Genomic DNA, 20471 nt, shown 5'->3' on the forward strand with positions numbered 1-20471 from the left:
AAGGCATACGTGGTTCAAATACCAGAGCCAAGGGGAAGTCCTGGATGCCAGTGGTGGGGACAGGGAGGGCTGGGAAACCATGTTGGCCCAGAGGCGTCCAGGAGCAGTGACTTATAGCTGCTGCTGGATCAGGACTGCAGCATCTGTTTCATGGGGAATCGGAGTTCCTCCCACTGGCTTTTCCCTTCATCCTTGGAGCTGGGACAAAACAGGGGAGTCCTGAGAATCATCAAGGTCCTCCCAGGTGCTACCATCCCATCCCAGAGGAGGCCAGAGCCTACCGAGAATATCTGTGAGGGCAGGGCCCTTGTCACAAGTCCTGGCATGGCCCATGGTGGGCCCCAACAATATCACAGGGGTAAAAATTCTGCACATATGCGTTCTAGTAGAGGTTCTCATACCTTAACCCAAAGAATTCACCAATGAGGATTTGAGACCTGGACTCTCAGATCTGAGCTCCCAAGCTGTAAAGGCACCAAATCCCATGTGTGCCAGCACTGTCTGCCTCATCTGACAGAAGAGGACATTCACAGGGGTCAGGGGACAGCCCTCTTGGGCTGCTTGGTTATGTGGGCAGAGGTCAAACCAATGCTTATTTCCTCTTCCCCCAGATTGTGCATTTCAGGATCTCAACCCCCCTGGTTCTTTGGAACTGAGCCCAAGAAGACAGAGCTGGCAAGCTTACAATCTGTGCCATGTCACTGCCCACTTAGTGTCAGAGGTTGAGGAGGCAACATCCTTAACTCTAAGATACAGGCTGGAACTCTCCGTTTCAGAATATGCTCTTTGAAAATGGGGCCAAGGTCACGCTTTCCCACGCCTGATGTTTCTGAAAATTCTCCAGTTGCTTAATATAAAATGCACATTGTCATGGTTATGGCAAGGAGAGAACTGGTGTAAAATGCGGGGAAGGGGGAGGTGAAAGAAACAAAGAGGTCGCTTAATTTATATATAAAGGTTTGGTCCTTGGAGCTGGGCGAGAGACATCTGTGACCACAGAGACTGCCGTGAGGCCAGACCTGTGGAGGCGAAATGGCAGGCAGGACCTGCTCTCCAGCCCACTGCGGTCATGCCAAATGCAGGCCTGCTGTAGCCAGAACTTTCAATTATTCAAAAGCATCCAGAAATCTGGTTTTTGAGAAAAAGCTTATAATTGTTAGCAACTAACTCAAAGTGGTTTTTTTTGTTTGTTTGTTTATTTTTATAATTGTGTGGGAAAACAAAGGAAAAACACCAATTTGGTAGGTTGAATGCAGCCAAGGACACCAGACTGCGCCCTCTTTATGGGCTCTTTTTTTATGTGCTTCTTGGGTGGGAGGGAGGAGCAGCAGGGTTCCACTGTGAGGGCAGCCCGGCTCAAGTACGCTCAGTGGCCGGAGGGAGGCCTGGAAGGGGTGGGGCGGTACATGTGGAGAGAGGAAGAAGGTCACGGGAGAGGATATTTCTGGTCACAAGAGAGAAGGATGTATGCAAACGGAAATGTGGGTCACCTGCCTCTGCAAACCAGGAGGAACAGGACAGACCCCCTGGCCGCTCAGATTCCACACCCAGGGGCACCAGATGGAAATCATCTCAAGTTTGGGGATTAAATGGGCGGACGGAAAGGGGTGGTCACAGTACAGGAGGAGGACTTTACGCCCAAGGAGACACCAGGAGTCCCTCGCAAGCCACTGTCTGGGGAAACTGGGAGAGGTGCCCACAGCCAGACTCTGCCTGCACCCTGGCAGAGAGCGCAGGGGAGGGCCCCAAGGTGGACCGACCTGGAGCAGGACCACGAGCATCTTCTGGAAGTGGCCAGACGTGTCACCAATGATGTCAGCCTCTAGGTCTCGTTCGTAGGCTGCAGGGAAGGAATACGAGCTCTAGTTCCATCCACAGGAGACCCCAGAGATCCAGGGTAACGATCCCTGATGCCCCCAAAATGATCAGATACTGGTTACAAATCCCAAAAACCAGTCTCCATAATGGCCATGGCAAGATCCAGGGTGTATTTTCAGTTCCTTGTACTGACCTATGACACGATGTGATGGGATCCAACTGCTTCTCTCCATCCCCACCTATACCACTGTCATCGCTCACCTGGACAGTGGCCACAGCCTTCTGACCATTCCTTCTGCTTCTGCTCACTCCCTCTCCAATCCACAGCAATGAGGGTGACCAACTTAAAGCCCACATCTGATCATGGGCTCCCCTGCTTTCTACTGGACTTAGAATAAAACATCATCTCTTTCTCTGGGCCTGTCTGGTCTTGCCCTGCCCTCCACCACTCCTGCCTCACACTGACTACCGGGCCCATTTCTGCTCCAGGGTCTTTGGACTTGCCGTTCCCTCTGCCTGCAAGGATTTCTCCCCACCCTTTATACAAATGGCTCCTTCTCATTTCCTTCCAAGACAGGCTTTCCCCGACCACCTGTCTGAAGCGGGTCCTCCCCAGTTAAAGTCTGATTCTTATTATCCCATTTGTTTCTTTCCCAACACGACCACATGTCATTATTGTGTCTACTTGTTTATTATCTGTATCCTTCATTACCTCTTTAGTCTATAAGCTCTTAGAGACAGGGACAACATGGGTTTTGTCTATCACCATATCCTGAGAAACCCAGCACACTGCCCGGCACAGAGCAGGTACTTATTGGAAAGATAGACAGATGGACAGATCAGAGGGAAGGAGGAAAGGAGGTGGCTGAATAAGATCTTAGGGTCTCCACCCTTGCAATCACCCTCATTTTATATCTGAAAATCCTGAATAGCCCTTCCTGCCCATCTCACCATCTTTGTACGCTGCCACCAGCTGGTGGATCTGCTCATTGGTCCGGGAAGCCAAGATTTCAATGAGGCACTTCTCGTCAGTGCCAATTCCCTGGGAGAAGAGAAGGGACACATGAGTCAAGGGCTGTATGGGTGGCCACCAGCCACAGGTTAGGATCCTGCAGTGGCCGAGCTATGAAACCTCCAGCATTCAGGATGCTCCTATCACAGCTTGCAGGCACTGACTGGAGCTGCTGCCCTGAGAATCAATAGATATGGGTTCCAGTCCTACCTCTGCCTGCAGCTTTGTGACCTCTCATTAAGAAACTTTATCAGTCTACAGCCATGCCACCCTGAATGTGACCGATCTGGTCTGATCTCGGAAGTTAAGCAGGGTCAGGCCTGCTTAGTACTTGGATGGGAGACCATCTAGGAATACCAGGTGCTGTAGGTGTTAAAAAAAAAAAAAAAAGAAACTTTATCTTTCTGGGCCTCAGTTTTCCCATCTGTAAAATGGAGATGCTACTACTTGCTCTGCCAAATTCATAGGGAAACTGTAAAGGTAATCATCTCTCATGTTGCTGAGTTTACTGGTTTATAAAATGGATTCACGCTTAATAGCTCATCTGAAGCAAAGATCATAGCACATTATAAACTGTAAAGTGCTAGGTACCCTTGAGGGTTTTTGTTCTCTCCCTGTTTCCTAGGGAGTGACCCTCTGCTTCAACCAGACTGAGCTGCTCCTCATCTCCTGATATCCTCACATCACAACCTCTCCGGCCATTTGCTTCTCCATCCTGGAACGATTTTCTCACTCTGATCAACCAAATTCTTCCCAGGCTTTTGGGCCCAACTCGATCCTGTCATTTTCTATGATGCCCTCTCAAGCCACCCCGGACCAACGGCCTGCCCTGCTAACCTCCTCTGTTACATCCTTAGCCTTTGGGTGTTGGACACAATTTTTCTCCACGTCCCCGTATTCTGCTTCCTCTGGACTGTAAGCTACTGGTGTGGGGGTCTGGGCCAAGGTCCCCTCTCAAAGGGTCTGCCTCATACTGACGTCTGTCCTACATCTGTCCTCCCTGAGGAGATTGTGGCACCCCTCTGGGACAGGGTTTGGACAAGCTGCCTCTTGAAAACAGGGTACATCGCTGGGTGGATGTGGGGCTCACTGAACACTTGCCGTATAGGCCACGTTCCTCCTCTCAATCACATCCCCTCCCCCGACACACACACAGACCCACCCTTCTTACCGAGATGGCATCTTTAATTTCTTTGGCATCACAATAGGCGAGCGGCCTCATCAGACCCACAATCAGTCGTTCAAACTTCCCCGTCAGCTCATATTTCAAGTCCGCAATGAGGTCCTGGGGGGTGGGAGTGGGGGTGGGAGAGGAGATGGAGGAGGAGAGGAAGAGCAGTTACAATGATAAGAATTACATTTAATGAGCACTTAAATCTGTACAGGCCTAAGTAATCTAATCTCATTCAATCGTCACTCTTGGAGATAGATATGCATGGGTACGTGCCATCATCAACCCTAAGAAGCAGGCTTAGAGACGTCAGGTAACTTGCCCAGTCACAAAGCTAGCAAATGGCGGTGCAGGGTTCAAGTCCACAGTGTCCTGCCTCTTCCCCATCATTTGTTTACTTGTTTACTGTGTGTCTCCCCCACTATCTGTGAGTCCACAGGGTTGACCCTCTCATAGGTCTTATTCACCTGTGCAGCCCTAACACCCAGCACAGTGCCTAGCACACAGCAGGTGCTGCAGGTGATTTGTGGCTGAATGGTCCCCTGACTGAAGGGAATAGGGCAGAAGTGCCAGCACAGAGGCTGACCTGGAGTAAAATACTCAGGAAAGACCCTAAATGAACACACAGGTGAATAAACCATCCCCTGACCCACCCGTCCCTGCCTTCTGGTTGCCATAGTTACCTTGCCATAGAGGGACTTATAGCTCTGGCAGATCTCCTGCCTCTGCCTGTTGCTCCGGGAAGTGATCAGCTCCAGTATGGCCTCCTTGTCGCTGCCTGGAAGAAGGGAGAGCACCCATTGCCCTATGCCAACCTGCCTCCAGGAAGCCCACCAGGGCTGCTCCTTGCAGTCAGTGGCATCAGCCTTCTGCTCACGAGGTGGTGGCATGGAGGGGAGGATCTGTGGGGATCTGCCAAGCCCCCACTGAGAGGGATCACAGCACCTGCAGCATCTGAGCACAGAGGGCCTGTGATTCAGTTCCCCGTCGTACAAATAAGGAAACTGAGGCCCAGAGGCAAGGACTCACCCAAAGTCTCATAAGGAGCCTGGCTTAGAAAAACTCAGGTGTCCTAACACCCAGGACTGGTTCATTCAACAAGGAAAATCAAAGAGAATAACAGGCACCAAATTCAAGGTAGTGGTTACACCCACGAGGAAAGGCAGAGGAGGTGTTACAGGAGGGTCCAACTATATGAGAAAGCAAGTGTTATTTCTCAAGTTGGGTAGTAGGTTTGTGGGTGAAACTTCTATTATTCTTTAGAATAATAGAAGTTCTGTGGGTCTGGAATATTTCATTATAAAACTGTGAAAAATAATAGAAAGAGGAGACAAAACAGAATGAGTGAGCGCATCTCATCATTTCACTCCCACCCCAGCCCCCATATGGGGACACCCCCAAGCCCCAGTGAATCCTCCTGTTTTTCTTGCAGCCCCACTCCCGGTGGCCGGGTACCCACCGAAGCCCTTCATAGCGGTGTACAGAGCCTCGGCATCCTGGCTGGGATCGAAGTCCGGAAAGTCGCGAATGGAACCGCGGTACTTGGCACCCTGTGGAGAGAGAAGCAGAGGGTGAACTGCTGATTCTGGGCCTGAACTGGGCTCCCTGCTTCACCCTCAGACCACGCTCCCAACCCCGGCCACGGGCAGAGTCCAGGCTGTGCCCTCTTCCCCTAAAATTGAGCACTGAGCACAGAAAGCCTTGGCAAGGGTGGGAATGACTCTCCTGGTACTTTCTACCACAACCTGCCCCAAGAATGGTGCCACTTTCCCACGGGAGGGTGGCTCGGACAAGCCCACGGCCCTGCATCACTTTCCTAGGACCCAGGAGAGATTGAAATCCCGGCTGCGTGCAGGGGATGGGACTGATCCCAGCAAGAGTGACGGGAGCCCCTCATGTTTCTATGGCAGTTTCTGGTTTACGAAGCCCTTTCGCCTCCACTGTGATTATTTTCACAACTTGGAGAAGCACTTAAGATGATCTCCATCACAGAAACAACTGGAACCCAGATCTTTGGCCTGTTTCCCTCTGCTCTCCAGCTCCAGAAACCCTGTAGCTGCTACCTTCCGAGGGGGGTGTCCTGGCCCAGGGAGCCCGGGGTCACCCTCGGAATTAATGCCAAGACAAGGTGCTATTCCTCTGGGCCCAGTAAACTGAGCTGTGAAATGGCATCTGGGGACAAGCCGGCTGGGTCCTTGGGGTGGAGAGGAGGAGAGGCAGAGCCAGAGGATCTGAATGCACAATGGCTTGGTTCACAGAAAAGTCAGATGTGGGCCGGCGACATGGTCTGAGAAGTCTGGGGTCCAAGACACAGCTCAGGGAAGGGCACTGGGCCTGTTGCAGGCCCTGTGCTTTGGGCTGAAGATTCAGGGAGAAAGAAGACCTGACTCTATCTTTCATGAGCTTCCCACCCAGCAGAGGGGAGACAAGCACAGACATCAGCATAAAGCTTGTAGTAAATACCCTAGGACAGAGGCAAAATAATGTGGGGAAACGGTGGAAGCTGAGTCTAGCCAGAGGAGGGAGCCGGGAAAGGCTTCATGGAAGGGGGAGGGGTTGTCCATGTAAACTTAAAGGAGGAAGTAGACAGGCCAAAATGAGCCTCTGAACACCTCCCATATCTCCCGGTGCCTGCACTGCGAGACCTGGCCAGGCACTTGGATGCTCTTTGGTTTATGTCTGCAGCTGCTGACTCCTCTGAGGTATGCATGCGTGGGTGCAGAGTTGCTATTTAAAGTTCTGACAGGGCAGGGGACCAGAAAGGGACATAGTCCTTTTCCTGCTACCAGTGAATGCCCTGCAACCTGATCACAGCCCTGGGCAGAGAAGGAAAGAGTAACACATGCCAAATTCCCAGACCAGAGAAGAGATACTCCTTTTCAAAAGCTCTGAGTATCTGTCCTGCTCACTAGTGTATTTGTAGCACCCAGCACAGGGCTTGGCACAACTAGGCACTCACTAAATATTTATGTCCTAGATGAATGGGTATGTGAATGGATGGTGACTGAATATAATCTGAGCAGATCAAAGAGGAAAAACTTCCCGCTAAAGGATGACAGCTGGCCCCAAAGAGCGGTTAGGGGGAGGGAAAGGGTTTCATACAGAGCAAGCAGCATGGCGAAGGCCTGGAGGCAAGAGCAGGCAAGCAACGTTCAGAGAAGCAAGGCCAGATGCTTCAGCGCTCAGTGCAGACATCTAAAGTTGCCAAAATCATGGGAGTGTAAATTGCCAGGAGGGAATGGGGAGAGAGGAGATGGAAGCAGGTCCCCAGGATGAAGGGCGGAGGTCTCAGCAGCAGCAGCAGCAGCAGCAGCAAGCCGAGGACCCGCTCCTGCTGCTGCTCCCCCTCCTCCCTGCTCCTCCCTCCTCACACACTGCGATGGCTGAGGCAGTGTCTGGGGAAGCGGCTGCAGCTGAAAGGTGAGGCCATGCCATCCTGGGGGAAGGGAAGTCTAACGACAGACACAAGGCTTGATTGACGTTCCCTTAGAGTCAGACTCAGGGAGCAGCAGGCCAGTCACCCCCATGGGTCTTTCCACAAGGATAATAAAATCTTCTAGGGAGCTGCCTGCCAGATTAGTCATCCCAGGACTGGCAGGATCACAGCCACCAGAAGCAGCAGACACAGGGGCTTTACTACTGGTCACATTAGAGACACAGAAACGGTCCTTCGAATCACCTAGGCCCAGGTGTTCCACCATTGGTACCACCTGTGCAGCTGTCCCCACTTCTCTGGCAGACAGTTCTTGGCCTCAGGTAACCATGATCAAGGCGAGGGGAGAGCAGAGGTGAAGGGACTTTCCACCCTGAAATATTCAACAGGTCCTGATGCCAGCTGGTGAGCAGCCTGGACCCTGGGGCTCTATGGTCTTGGGCCCCATCCAGGCTGTTGCTGGAGTAGGAGTCCCAAGGCCTTTCGGGACAAATGTGATATTGTCACCCAGAGAGAAAGCTGCTGACCGGAACTCCACCTGAGAGCTGCCTTGCTCACACCTGACCCAGGGCTCGTCTCTGCAGCTCCTGGAGTTTCAGGCACCAGCACCTTCCCCTCTTGCCCTGTCCTCAAAGTGTCCTCATCCCCAAAATCATGTTCAAACCCAGATATCCCTGGGGCACGGAGGCCATGGAGACATGCCTCCAGGACCTTTCTATGACACCACACTATTTCTTCACGTCTTTGAGTCTCAAGTTCCCTTTTTCTGAAAGGAAAGAAAGGAGGAACAGCACAATTATCATAGTAGAAGTAAATGGGGGTGATCTGGACCAGAGAAAAGAGTGAGTGGCTTGTTCTGTGCATGTGTGTGTGTGTGTGTATGTGTGTGTGTGGTGTGTGGTATGTTTTGGGAAGGGGGCACACTAGAAGCAGAACTGGGGTGCGAAGAATTGGGAGCCGTAGACACAAACTTCAGCTGGAGACAGAAGGAAGACTGTCTCGCTCTGGTACCTTCCTGCGACCTCCTCCCCTCCCTGAGGCCCTGTACTCCAAAGCATGCTGAGAATCACCGTTCTGCTTAACACGCAGTCTTCCCCAGCCAGCTCTGGCCTTCTGTTCCAGCCTCCCCTCCACCTAGATCATCTCAGCCCCTTGCCCTTCTTGAGTAGCTTCTCTGGGCAGCTTTCCAGTTCTCTCCACCTGCCAGAGCTCCTTTACTGCCCCCACCAGAGCCTTGGCACCATGCATGGGGCATCCCAACTCACCCCAAGGCTCAGGGACCACTAAGGCTCTGGGACTCCTGCCTGCAGGATATCTTCTGGCCCTTGGCCCACGGAACAAGAAACGATGGGTCAGCCAGGCAGACAGCACGGTCTGGGAGCACTGGACTAAGAGTCCAAACAAAGATCTGCGCCCTAGGTCCTGGGCCCTGTGACCTCCCAGGGCTTGATCTGTCCACTTCGGTCACCTAGAACCCTGCAATTCGAATGCCTCTCAGGAAGTAGCTCAGGGACAACTACATATGGGAAATGGGGGAAGCAAATGTCTGTCTTGGATCTTTGCCCATAACCACTAACACTCTCTCCTCTTGGTCAGAGGCCACATGTGCAAAGTACGCTCAGAGGCCGACAGGGAGGCCATAGCTAGGACTCTTTTGAGTATACTAATCCTATATCACACGACACACTGTGCTCTTCGAAAACTGTAAATTGATATCCTTAAGACCCTTGTTCATTGAATGGCAAGTCATGAAGACAGGGACAAAGTTTGGTTTTCACTGAGCTCAACCACCTCATAACGGGAACTGAGGCCCAGAGAGAGTAAAGAACTCACCGATGATCACACACCTCCTATACCATGTCCGTGGCCAGCTCTGTGACTGAAGTGAGGGGCCAAGTCAGGCATCCCCCAGTAGTTTTATTCTCCCTTTCGATCCCATCATTGCAGTGACCTTGTCTTTTTCTCTAAGGCCAACCAACAGGGATCTCTCTCAGGCAAACCCTGGCACAGAATGATACCTATCTCTGACCAAGGGCAGAACCTAGTCCTGGCCATACACAGGAGTAAGAGCTCTGATACACCTCAAATTCTACTGCCCAGCAAAGTGGTCACACGGCATGAAAGACTGAGGTATCCCAAGACAGGGGAACTTAATCCCCAATGCATGTGATAGGAAACACTTCCAACTCCAGAGCAGAGAGGACCCCCTAATGCTTTGGCCTGTCTTGTAGCCACCTCCATTCCTATAGGAACCACTCTTGGGCCATACAGTTTGGGTGGGACTGACTCCATCGCCTGGATCCAAGCTACCCAGGACCAGCCAATGAGAACCAAACCTTGGACTTTCCCTGGGATCACAGGGAATAAATTCTGTTATTTCCTCCAGGCTGCCCAGGAAGTAGAATGAAAGCCTAGATCTGCTGGTGGCCAGCATGACAAATCAGGGAAGAACCTGCCCAAGAATGAAGCCATCCAGAGGAAGTCCAGTACAGAAGCAGAACCCTGACACTAGTATTTGGGCACCTGCATCCAGCCAGACCTGAAGCCCTGGATGTCTCAGTCCTGTATGCCAATACGCATCTTTTCTGCTTGTGTGATGCCATGGGTCACTTGCATCTGAAAGTGCCAGGGATTTGCACAGCTGAAGGTGCCAGGGATTCGTGCGGCAGGCCTGGTGATGCGCGGAGGATCCCAGGCCCCGGGAAGGCGGAGCACAGCTTCCAGGAGGGGAGAGGCTCCTTACCTGTGCTGGTTTGGCCATGGTCTCAGGTTCTGCAGCAGAAAACACTGTGGAGAAGAAAGAGACCCCATGAGACTCCCCTGCACTCCGCTCCCCTCCATTCTTTCCCCCGAATTCCCTCACTCTTCCTTCCTCCCAAGGGAGAGGATGATCCCCCTGCTCTTTTCCGGCTGCCTCCAGCCCTTCAGGTTAAATGACACCCAAAGACCAGATGTATTTTTCAGGGGACAATGGACAGACACTCACGCCAGGCTGGGAAAGGAGCTTGGAACCCAGAAGGAGAGAGGTCACGGCCATGGACCACACGATTCCTCCAGGCCGTGCAGGACACCTTCTCAGATATGGTCTCACTCATCCTCACGGCCATCCTTCCTGGCATCAGAACCACCCCCCCCCGCCCCGCCCGCTTTTTTTTCTACAGAGAAGAAAACTGAGGATGGGAGCGGGGAGGTAAGTGAGGTCAAGAAATTTGCCCAAGGTCACATGACTTAAAATGAATTCAACAAAGTCCAGATTGCAGAGCCCATGCTATCTGCACCACGTGTGCTCTCTTTCCAAGTTACCAAAACTAGTGGCCTGCAGATGAGAAGACTCAAGGGACTCCTGGTCACCTGCTGCGAATATCTGAAGGGCTGCGGGGCCTGTATAGGTCAGTAAACACTTTAGCGTCTGCTCTGATTAGGTACTGCTCTAGGTACTGAGGATACAAGAGTAAATAAAAGGGTAAATCAACACCTGCTTTTCTGGCATGTACTCAGTAGTGGGGAAGAATAACAAAGGCATGTGATAAAAACTAAGGAGACAAGATGAAGGCGAGAGTGACAAGGGCGCAGTGCCAGGTGGAGCGGTCGGAGGGTCTCATGGGCCACGTGGACACCTGGGGTAGTGTGGCCAAGGAGCTCAGGGTGGCTGATAAGGCAGCAGGGAATGGGGGCAGGACTCGGAGGATGTGGGTCAGGGACCAGCGCCTGAGGCTGCTGTAAAGACTGGAATTTTCTCTGACTGGACAGAAAGTCACGGGGGCAGGGGCAGGGGCAGGTGACTGAACAAAGAGGAGACACAATCTCACTTAAGGGGATGTCAGGAGACAGGGTCTACAGTGAAGGAATGAACCAAAATATCTTACGTAAGAATAAATGAGAAAACTGGTTTGGAAAGGGGGAGAGATAAGGGAGGGGGCTGGGCTCATGAGCCTCGCAGCAGGACGGCAAAGATGGGAGGGAAGCCACCTTCTCGGGACGAGAGGGAGAAAAAGGAGAGCCAGTACTTTCCATTTGATAGAAATTGGATGCTTTTTTAACCCTGTCTATGTGTGATGTTTTAAAAGTAAAAAAACGACTCTATCAGATGTATTCGGTAAGACCTATGAGGAGCTGAACGAGAAGAGACGGTAGACGCCAAGGAGACATTTCAGCTCTGTGTTTTTCAGTTCTTCACATCGACCCTTTCCCACCCCACCCCCCAAAACCCCAGCAACAACCACCACCACCTTTAGGGGAAAGCAGTCCCTGACCTCAGTCCGTAACCCCGCCCTCATTGCAGAGTCACTGGAGACAGTGACAGAGTGGGGGACACAGGGTTTGGAGTCAGACAGACCTGGATTCATGTCAATTTTGTCGCCCATTAGCTTTGTGACCTTGGGCATATTGTTCATCTCTGAGTTCAAGGTCATCTCCGGTACAAAACTGGGGCTTTCCCTTTACCACCTTGTAGAGTTGTTGGAGGATGAGATGTAGCTTTTGTCAAGCCAGCGCACATGAGGCCAGGCAGATATCTGTTCTTGGTCAATGGTGGCACTCACTGTACTAGGCGTACAGTGAGTGCCAGGCTTTGTAGTGTTTGCCCATGGGTCCCCACTCACTGCCTGATTACAAGTCCCCCAAACTACAGTCAGCATGCAGACATGAGATGGGGCTGGGAGTAAAGAGCAGAGGACAAACACATCTGCCTACGTAGCAACCGCTCTGCTATTTCCCTGACAACCAGGGGCCCCTTGGTACAAATGTACAGCTCTCACCAGGAAGTGGCACCCTCTCACCCAGAGGGGGGCCCACTTCTACTCCAGGGCCTGGCTGGGAGCCAGCTCTGGGTTTCCCCGGGGCCTGGGGACAGAGAGGAAAGAGGATGAGGGAGCCTCAAGGGCAGCAATGAAACGAACTAACAAAACCCAGGAAGTCAGCTGAGACAGGGAGGGAGGGCTGAGGCCTGTCACCTGCACCTCCAGCCTCTCCTTTGGCCTCGTTGATGGAAACTTCAGCTGCTGGCTGCAGCCGGGCCCATTTGGACGAGAGCCGCTTTCCAAAGAAAGCCAGCTCAGAGGCAGGGCCTTGAAGTCTTTGGGACAATACTCTTGGCTCTGAGAGCCATTTATGTGTGTCTCATGTGAGTGTGTATGTCTTGTATGTACATGAAAAGCAAGTTTCTTCCAGAACCAGATGTTCAGATAGCAGTTCGGGGAGCCAATCTCCAACAGCCTTTCTTCTGAGGACTCAGGGACGCTCTGGAGTAACCACAGAAGGACCATCTACCCTGGTGTACTCCAGCTCTACAAGGGGCTGATTCTTCCCAGAACAACCTGGACCATACTTTCCAAATTCGCTGAATTAATGTTCTAAATCCACTATTTCAGAATCTCAGGGGGGCCTTAAGGAGCCACTACTCCAAGCCTCTCATTTGCTAGATGCGTAAATGCATCTCAGGGAGGATAAGTGACTTGCCAAGACCCAGACCACAGCGAACATCTCTGCCTCCCACCTACGGGTACAGCAAGCCCCACAGCCTTGGGCCCTGGCTGCAGCGGGATGTCAGGAAGAGACCACAGGCATGTCTCAGATTCCGGTTCCCAATCTGTCTGTAACCTCAGACAAGCTGGGTTCTCTCTCTGGACCTGTTTCTTCATCTGTAAAATGGGGATATGATCACTCTCCCTTTGGGAAAATCCAGAGCGGGTGTGAGAGGCTTTTATAGATTTCGACCAGGGATTTTCACAGCAAAATCTCAGAATATCAGTCCTAGAAGGGTTCTCCTCAGGCCACAGGCTTCCTCTCTAGCGCCCGTCCCCCGAGTATGCAAGTCTCATCATCTTGGTTGAAACAGCTTCTCAAGACTGGTAGGTATGGCCACTCTAGACCTGAGCCTCTCTCCTCCCAGGCACCCAGAATCTCTTCTGGCCTGGCTAGCATGAGGGCGTGCTGTGGCCAGTCATTCCAGAAATCCGTTCAAGGGTAGAGGGTCGCCTGGTGGCTTGGAGCTGCTGTGGTCACTGCCCTGCCGTAGTCCTTTAGCCTGCGAGCAATCATGTTTCCTTCCTTCCCTTGGGAGCTCAGGACTGAAACTAGGAGGAACACTCTGGGATAGAGAAGACACCAGAGCTGGCAGAACCTGTGGTTGGCTGCTGCCCAAATACAGAGTTGGGGGAACCGAGAGCTGGAGAGGGGAAGGTCTTGTCCAAGTCATGCAAAAGGCATGGGCTTTGAGGTCAAATCTGGCTGTGAGTCACAGCTCTGTTACCCATCAATGTGATTTAAGTTACCTAAACTGATTTTCAATTTCTGCATCTGTAAAATGCATATAAATATACCTCTACAAGCTGAGAAATAAATGAAATAATAGATGAAGAGCCCTCAGCACAGTGCCTGGCACATAGCAAAAGTGCAACAAATGGTAGCTTTTACTGTGATAAACCTAAACATTTACAAGAGAGGCAGGAGGGCATGATAAGAAAGAATGCAAGTTTTGCAGTCATGGCCTGAGTCCAAATCCTGACACTTCAAATTCCTAGTTCATAACTTCGGGTGAGTTACGTCACTTCTCTCTGATTCAGTTTCTTCATCTCTGAAATGACGATCTCATAAAATTCAATGATGTGAGGCAGGTACTAATTAAATGTTTAATGAATGGTGCTTTTTGTTACCACAGTCGTCACTATTACAGCAGCGGTCTCCAAAGTGAGGTACTGGGCATGACGATCCACTGGGGTGCAGGAAGAGAATACTACAATTTTCTAGATTTCTTTCTTATCCTTTTATGTTCCATTTTTGATGCATGCTATACACGTACAACTTATATGTGCCCACGCACACAAATATTAGGGGTTCAGGCTGACAGAAGTATATAATTGAGTGTGGACTCACTGGAACATAACAGAGGAAGGAGAAGAAGAGAGAAGATGTCAGGCAGAACAGAAACACCAGCATAAGAAAAAGCATTTCTGTCCTCAAAAGGTAGCTCCTGGGCTTTGGAGAAAGAGTTGTACTTTTAGGGAGGGAGATGTTGAGTGTAAGGGGGTGAAACCAGGTGTTGTGGGACGAGCAATTTGACAAAACTCAAGAAATACCTGGAAGATCATGCAAAACACTCACACAAAAAAATCACTCCTGTGCTCCAGGAATGCCCAAGGGGCTGTAACTTGAGCTGTGTCACCGCTTTGTCCACTTGTCTCCAATGGTCCCTTCAGAGCACGCCCTCTAGCTCAGCATTCAAGGCCCCTGACATCCTTTCTGATTTATCTGCCCTCCCCTCCCTCCTCATCACCCACCACCACACCCTCTCCCCTCTAAACCAGGAATCCCGTCCACCAGCATTTTCTAGCCAGCCTCTAGCATCAACACCAGCGCCTTTTCAATTCTGGCTTCATTAATACCCACTGGGGAGTTTTTCAAAATAACCAAAGCATAAGGTCAACCCCCAGAGACTCTGATTCAACGGTTCTGGGGTGAAGCCTGGGCTTTGATAATTTTTATAAACTTTCCTAGGTGATTCTGCCAACTCTTCTAGAAAGCCAGGAGGAATTTCTCCAGCCTTTGAACCCCCACAGCACTCTGAAACCACCTACGCTTGGCTAGCCTGGGTCAACCACTGTGGATTTGTCATTCCCTAGCAGGTAGAGGCTATCTGCCTGCCTCCAAGGTATTGTGGGAAGAAACCTGTACTTCAAACTCTCCAGGTTATCTGATTTCAGTCTTTGTCTTTGAGCTATTTTACAGTTCAATAATTTATAGATAACTGATAGTAATGCAAACTAATTCTTATAAACATGCTCATTCTGTCCCAATCAATAAAGGTCCAACTGATTTCTCTCTCCCACCGGTGGAAAAACCAGTTTGCCTCCATTTGAACATTCCTTTCAATATGTAGGTGTCTGTCTGCTGATTCTCTTTGGAGCTGGTTATAACATCTGCCTGGCCTGGTCATTGATTAATGAGTAAAATTAAATCCTTAGCACAAGGTCATTTTTACGTCTGTGTGAGTCATGACTCTATTTTTTCCTGGAAATTACTGTGTATACTCCTTGGCTATACCCCCTACCTTAGGGTGTGGGTGTGGCTCATAAGGATTATTGGATATAAGGCACCGAATGGCTTTAAGGCTTTCTTTAGTGACCTCCCTTTGAAAAACCACAGTGTAGGGGAGGAAAAATAATTTTCCTTCTGCTAGAGCATCTAAAGTCCTTCTGGCTGGTCTCATAATCAAATTGACGTGAGACAGCTTACCAAGAGAAAATAACCAAATTTATCACGTATGTGCATAGAAGGGTTCCATAAGAATAAAGACCCAAGGACGAAAGAGGCGGTTGAGGCTTATATGCCATCTTGAGCTTCGGAGAAAGGCGGGTAGTGGTTTGGACTTCAAAGGGAAGGTAGGCAATTCACAGGTAGATGAGAAAGAGCAAATATCTGGGCCACGCCATAAACCATGGGGCCTACAGGGGTGTCTAACCACCAGACTTTGCTAGGTTCCTCTCTGTCTGCCACACTTGGTTCATATTGTGCTAAGGTGATTTTGCAAAGGTGAATATGCTAAGGTGACAGCCCTACCCGGAGCAGTATTTCTATCTGAAGTTTTCAGACAGGTAAGGGAGAGGTAAAAGGCTCTTCTTGAGTCTTCTTTTTGTTTCTAAAAAATAACCAGCTTAAAATAATCATAATCCTCCCAAAAGGCAATATTTTGCTTTCTGTCAACAGAATAAAAGGAACCGTCCAGCTGGCTGTTTTAAAACTGCTTTACTCCTCGTTATACAGCCAGGAGAGGAAAGAACTTGAGGGGTTAAATAAGTTGCCCAACTTGTAAAGAAAGTTAGTGATTCAATAAGGGTTCATTTTTCAAAACTATTTATTGAACACCTCCTGTATGCCCCTCGTTAGGAGTTGGGGATAAAATAAAAAATGAGACAAGTCTTCAGCCCCCTGGAAGCTGTAAATCTAGTGCAATAATCTGCCATTTTTTTTATCCTAAACACTACCAAAGTAACAAAAGAAAAAAACCAGAGCGTTCCTCACGATAAACAAAAATGTACTTTTTAAGTATGAGATTAAAAGCACATAAGAGGTCTAATAGTTTCTTCCTGTACCCCAGAAAGTCATCTTTAGTGCCTCTGGGTGTGTGCACCCCACTTCTAAATCTAAATCCTTCCCGTGCCCCTTTCCTGATGGCTACACCCCTAGCCCGCAGGAAGATACCCAGGACCAGCCCCACTGCCCTCCAGGAGCCTCCAGGGTAAACACCACTCTGGCCATGTGCCTGGGCACCCTGCTTCGCCGCCCCCCCTCCCCAGCTCATGCACTCAGGTTTCTTAGAGAGCAGTGTCTTTCTCTCTCCTGACCCAGAACCATTGATCTCAGGGCTGGACAAGGCCCTAGGAGATCATTGGGCTGCTCCAAGTTTGGAATTGGACTGCCCCGGGTTTGAACCCCAGCTCAGGTCACTTTCGTGAGAAGCAAGTGCAGTGTCTGACTACAGTGAAAGAGGCTGGAACCTGACCTGCTATGCAGGAACTGTGAGGCCTTAGGCAACTACTTAACCTCATATGTAAACTGGGTGATAAAAATAATACCTACTGCAGGGGAGTTGTGGTGAGGATGAAAAGAACTGACATGACTAGTGCTTAGAAGAGGCCCTGGCACACAGACACATTATATAAGTGTATTATTGCTTCCTTAATCTTTCAAAGGCTGAGTTTCCACATCTGCAAAATGGGCACAGTAACAGCATCTCACATATCAAGGGCATAGCCAGGGCCTGGCAAGTTGGAAAGGTTTATTTAATAAATAATAGAGGTTGCTATTTTATTATTATTTAAGGAGTACCAAGACATCTGTTTTATAGGTGAGGAACCTGAGGCTCAAGTCACCTGCCTTCTCAAGTACCACACCCCTCTGAGATTATAACAGTAGTACTTGTTTCTCTGTGCACCACACTCTACAGTTTAGAAGACACTTTCGCATCTGCCATTTTATAATCTCATTAGGGCACATCCTCATTTTACAGATGGGGGATCTGAGGCTCAAAGGACAGTCATTCCTCCTTAGCCAGCCTCTGTGGGGGCTTCTCCACCCCAGGAAGAAAGGGTATGCAATATGGGTGATTCCAAGCCAAAAAGTGTATAAGCATAAAGGCACCCCCATCACACACACAGACTTCTTTTTCTCTATTGGGGGGCAGGGGGAGGAGACACGCATACTCAGAAAGCAGGGTAAAGACCACATCCTGTGCTTTGTCCCCACCCAGGAAGTATCCTGGAGAGGCTGGGTGGGGGGAGGCTGGTGAGACCACTGGGACTCCCCAGGAAATCCTGCAATGGTACAAGAAGAGCCATGCAGCTCCAACCCATTTCACCAGCTGGGGCCCTGGGTACATCTCTTATCCCTCTAGAGAGGAAGGAACAAAGGCCCCGGGGGTAGGGAGTGTGCCCGGGGCACCCAGCTGGTTAGTGGCAGGGCTAGGGTTGAGGCTGACGGCCCAGGGCTCCCCTGGGTGCTGCAGTGCAGATGTTCCAGACACTGGCAGCTATCCATCACTGCAGAGTTCCCCATCCTGTCCCAGGAATCAACCCCAAGGGTCCAGGACCCCGTCTTCCCAGATGCAGCCCCTTCTCTGCATACTCGCAAACACATGCTGACCCAGCAACAGCTGTGGCCCTTACCCAGAAACCACAAATATTTTCTGTATCTCAGCAGCCCGCCTTGGGAACACGGGGTGGAAGGCAAGGAAGATGGATGAGTGACTGTCCCAGATGCAGAGGGGGGGATGGAGGCCTCAGGCTCCCTCCCCAGCCCCACCCAACTCCCAGAATCCTAAATCTTAGAACAGTTGAACCCTAGAATACCAGCACTAGAAGTGGCAGCCAATTCATCAGACTTTGTTACAGATGGGCAACTAAGGCCCAGAGAGAGAAGGGGCTTGCCCAAGGACAACCAGCACCTGGAACTGTAACCCAGCTTTCCACTGACCCCTAGGCCAGTGCCCTCTGCATGGCCCAGGGCCTGATGGCAACAAGCGCGGGTCTGTGGGAGCTGAAGCTGGGAGGGTCATTCACCTCGAAGGGGAAGGACTAAGAGGTCAGCATATGGCGTCTGGGTCAGTGGGGCCGGCAATTTAAGGTGCGCTTTGGGTGGGGGATGAAGGGAGAGTGAGGGAAAGGGCAGACTGGGGGGAACCATTCTTTTCACAAACTGGGAGCCATATGTCCAAATTTGGAATCGCCCGGGAAGACTTAATAGAATTTAGAGAAAAGGAGGGGGAGGGAGGGAGGAAGCAAAGGCTGGCCTGGTCCTCCCGAAGGACCCCTTGCCCCTTCCCCCTGCCAGGCCCTTGTGGGCCAGGCTTCACAGGCCGGTAATGGAGACTTCCCGCACCTGTAATTATCCTTTGCAGCTGACAAATAAATCAATTTTCACAGCCACCGTTTCCTCTGACAGGGGCTGGGTTCGTCGACTCTGGGCTTAGAGAAGGAAACAGGCTGAGAAGAAAAGCTATTAATTCAAGGTTACTGTGCAAGTTGTCGGTGGAGCTGGGATTCGGATTCAAGGGATTTCACTCCCGTGCTGCTGTTCTGGGAGTTATCTGAAGCCCCCAAGCTCCGAGATAGGCCTAAACTGGGGTTGGGGAGAGCAGGAAGAAGGGTGGGGCCTCTTCCCGCCGCAAGGTCCCTTGAATGGGCCTCGCTTTCCAGGGAAGCAGGGTCCGCGGGGCCCCGAGGTGTAGACAGCGGTCCGCACACAGAGAGCCCTCCCCACAACACACTCAAGCGATTTCATAAGCGGCTGGAGATCTGACTCTTCGCGTCCTCTGCCTTCGGCTTCTGCCACACCCTTCCCTGCGGGTCGGGTCCTTAGATCCCCGTCCAGCTGTCCCCAACCCCGAGCCTTCAAAGTCTCTCCATCCCCCTCCTCCCCCCAAAAGAGCAGTGCCAGCGAGAGACCCCGAGGCCTCGGCCCAGGTGCGCCCCTCCCACACACCATGCCCCCTGCAGGCCTCCCTCCTCCCGCTCCCCTCCCCCAGCCAGGGTGCCGTCCGCCTCCGCTTCTCCGCCTGCGGCCCTAGATTTGCTCCACTGCGCTCCCCCAGACACACCCAGCCCGCGACCCTCTCGAGTGCCCTTGGGATTCGGCTCCCTGCGACCCTCCCCGCTTCTGGACGCGCCCTCCCCGGATCCTGGAGGGAGGCATAGGTCCGCGATGACGGGGCGTTTGTAGATCGCCCCCGCGTCCTTGCAGCCCCCTGCCTGGAGTACCCCGGAGCAATCCCGCTCCGGCTTCAACCCGCTCACCGAGCAGCGGAGGCCTCCTGTGGCGAACGGGCGGACGGGCAGACGGACCGGCGGACACGGAGCTCGCTGGATGGGAGCCCGTTAGCGGAGCAGCAGCAGCCGCGGCGCAGGGGCGGGCGGGGAGGACAGCCGTGCGCTCTCCCGCCCGACACGTGGCGCGCAGGGGCCAATCCGGCGGGGCCCGCTCGCCTCCTCCCTCCCCATCTCCCCCCCCCCCGCAGTTCCTCGCTCCTTGAATCTTAGAATGTCACCACCCCAGCAGGGCCTCGCGAAGAGAGCTCAGACCCGGGACTTGAGACTTGAGAGAGGGGAGGGGATTTGGCCAAGGTTACACCGCCATTCAGGGCTGGCAGTGAGAGCTCCCGACTCCCAGTTCTGCACACTTTCCCCCAAATTCCTACCACTTGCCAAAGCTTTGTTGAGAAACGGATCATTGAGCCTTGACAAAATTGAGGCCAGGCACTTTATCCGTCTGATCAGATTCCATTCCTCAATAGCCCATCAGATCCGCGACGTTACTTACCCACTTTCCAAGAGAGCAGAGCCCGTCCGTTGGCTAATGTCGCAGAGCTAGTAAGTTGTGGAGTCGGGATCGGAACCTGAGCCACGTGACTCCAGGGAGCCGCATAGCCCAGAAGAAGAAAGGGAGACGAAGAGACCAGCAGTTATAATCCAGGGCTGTGGGGGAAAACAATAGGGATTTTTGTTTGTTTGTTTTGTTTTGTTTTTTAAGATAAACTCTGGGAATCC

The 20471-nt window shown here is 51.5% G+C and overlaps 1 protein-coding gene and 1 pseudogene across 2 annotated transcripts in view; one reads left to right on the forward strand and one right to left on the reverse strand.

The window, feature by feature from the left end:
* ANXA6 (annexin A6) overlaps positions 1 to 19874 on the reverse strand; it is a 46004-nt gene extending 26130 nt beyond the window's left edge. For both annotated transcript variants that reach the window (XM_039836638.1, XM_039836639.1), the window contains exons 1-7: positions 19722 to 19874; positions 10178 to 10221; positions 5461 to 5551; positions 4685 to 4779; positions 4002 to 4115; positions 2770 to 2860; positions 1761 to 1840 (exon numbers count right to left, since the gene is read on the reverse strand). In XM_039836638.1, coding sequence (XP_039692572.1) covers positions 1761 to 1840; positions 2770 to 2860; positions 4002 to 4115; positions 4685 to 4779; positions 5461 to 5551; positions 10178 to 10195 — 489 coding nt within the window. In that variant the 5' untranslated portion in view covers positions 10196 to 10221; positions 19722 to 19874. The remainder of the gene's footprint in view (positions 1 to 1760; positions 1841 to 2769; positions 2861 to 4001; positions 4116 to 4684; positions 4780 to 5460; positions 5552 to 10177; positions 10222 to 19721) is intronic.
* On the forward strand, positions 3084 to 3202 carry LOC120581729 (uncharacterized; annotated as a pseudogene).
* Positions 19875 to 20471: the final 597 nt, after the last annotated feature.

This window comes from Pteropus medius, unplaced genomic scaffold (genome assembly GCF_902729225.1).
Source record: "Pteropus medius unplaced genomic scaffold, Ma_sr-lr_union100, whole genome shotgun sequence".
NCBI lineage: Eukaryota > Metazoa > Chordata > Mammalia > Chiroptera > Pteropodidae > Pteropus > Pteropus medius.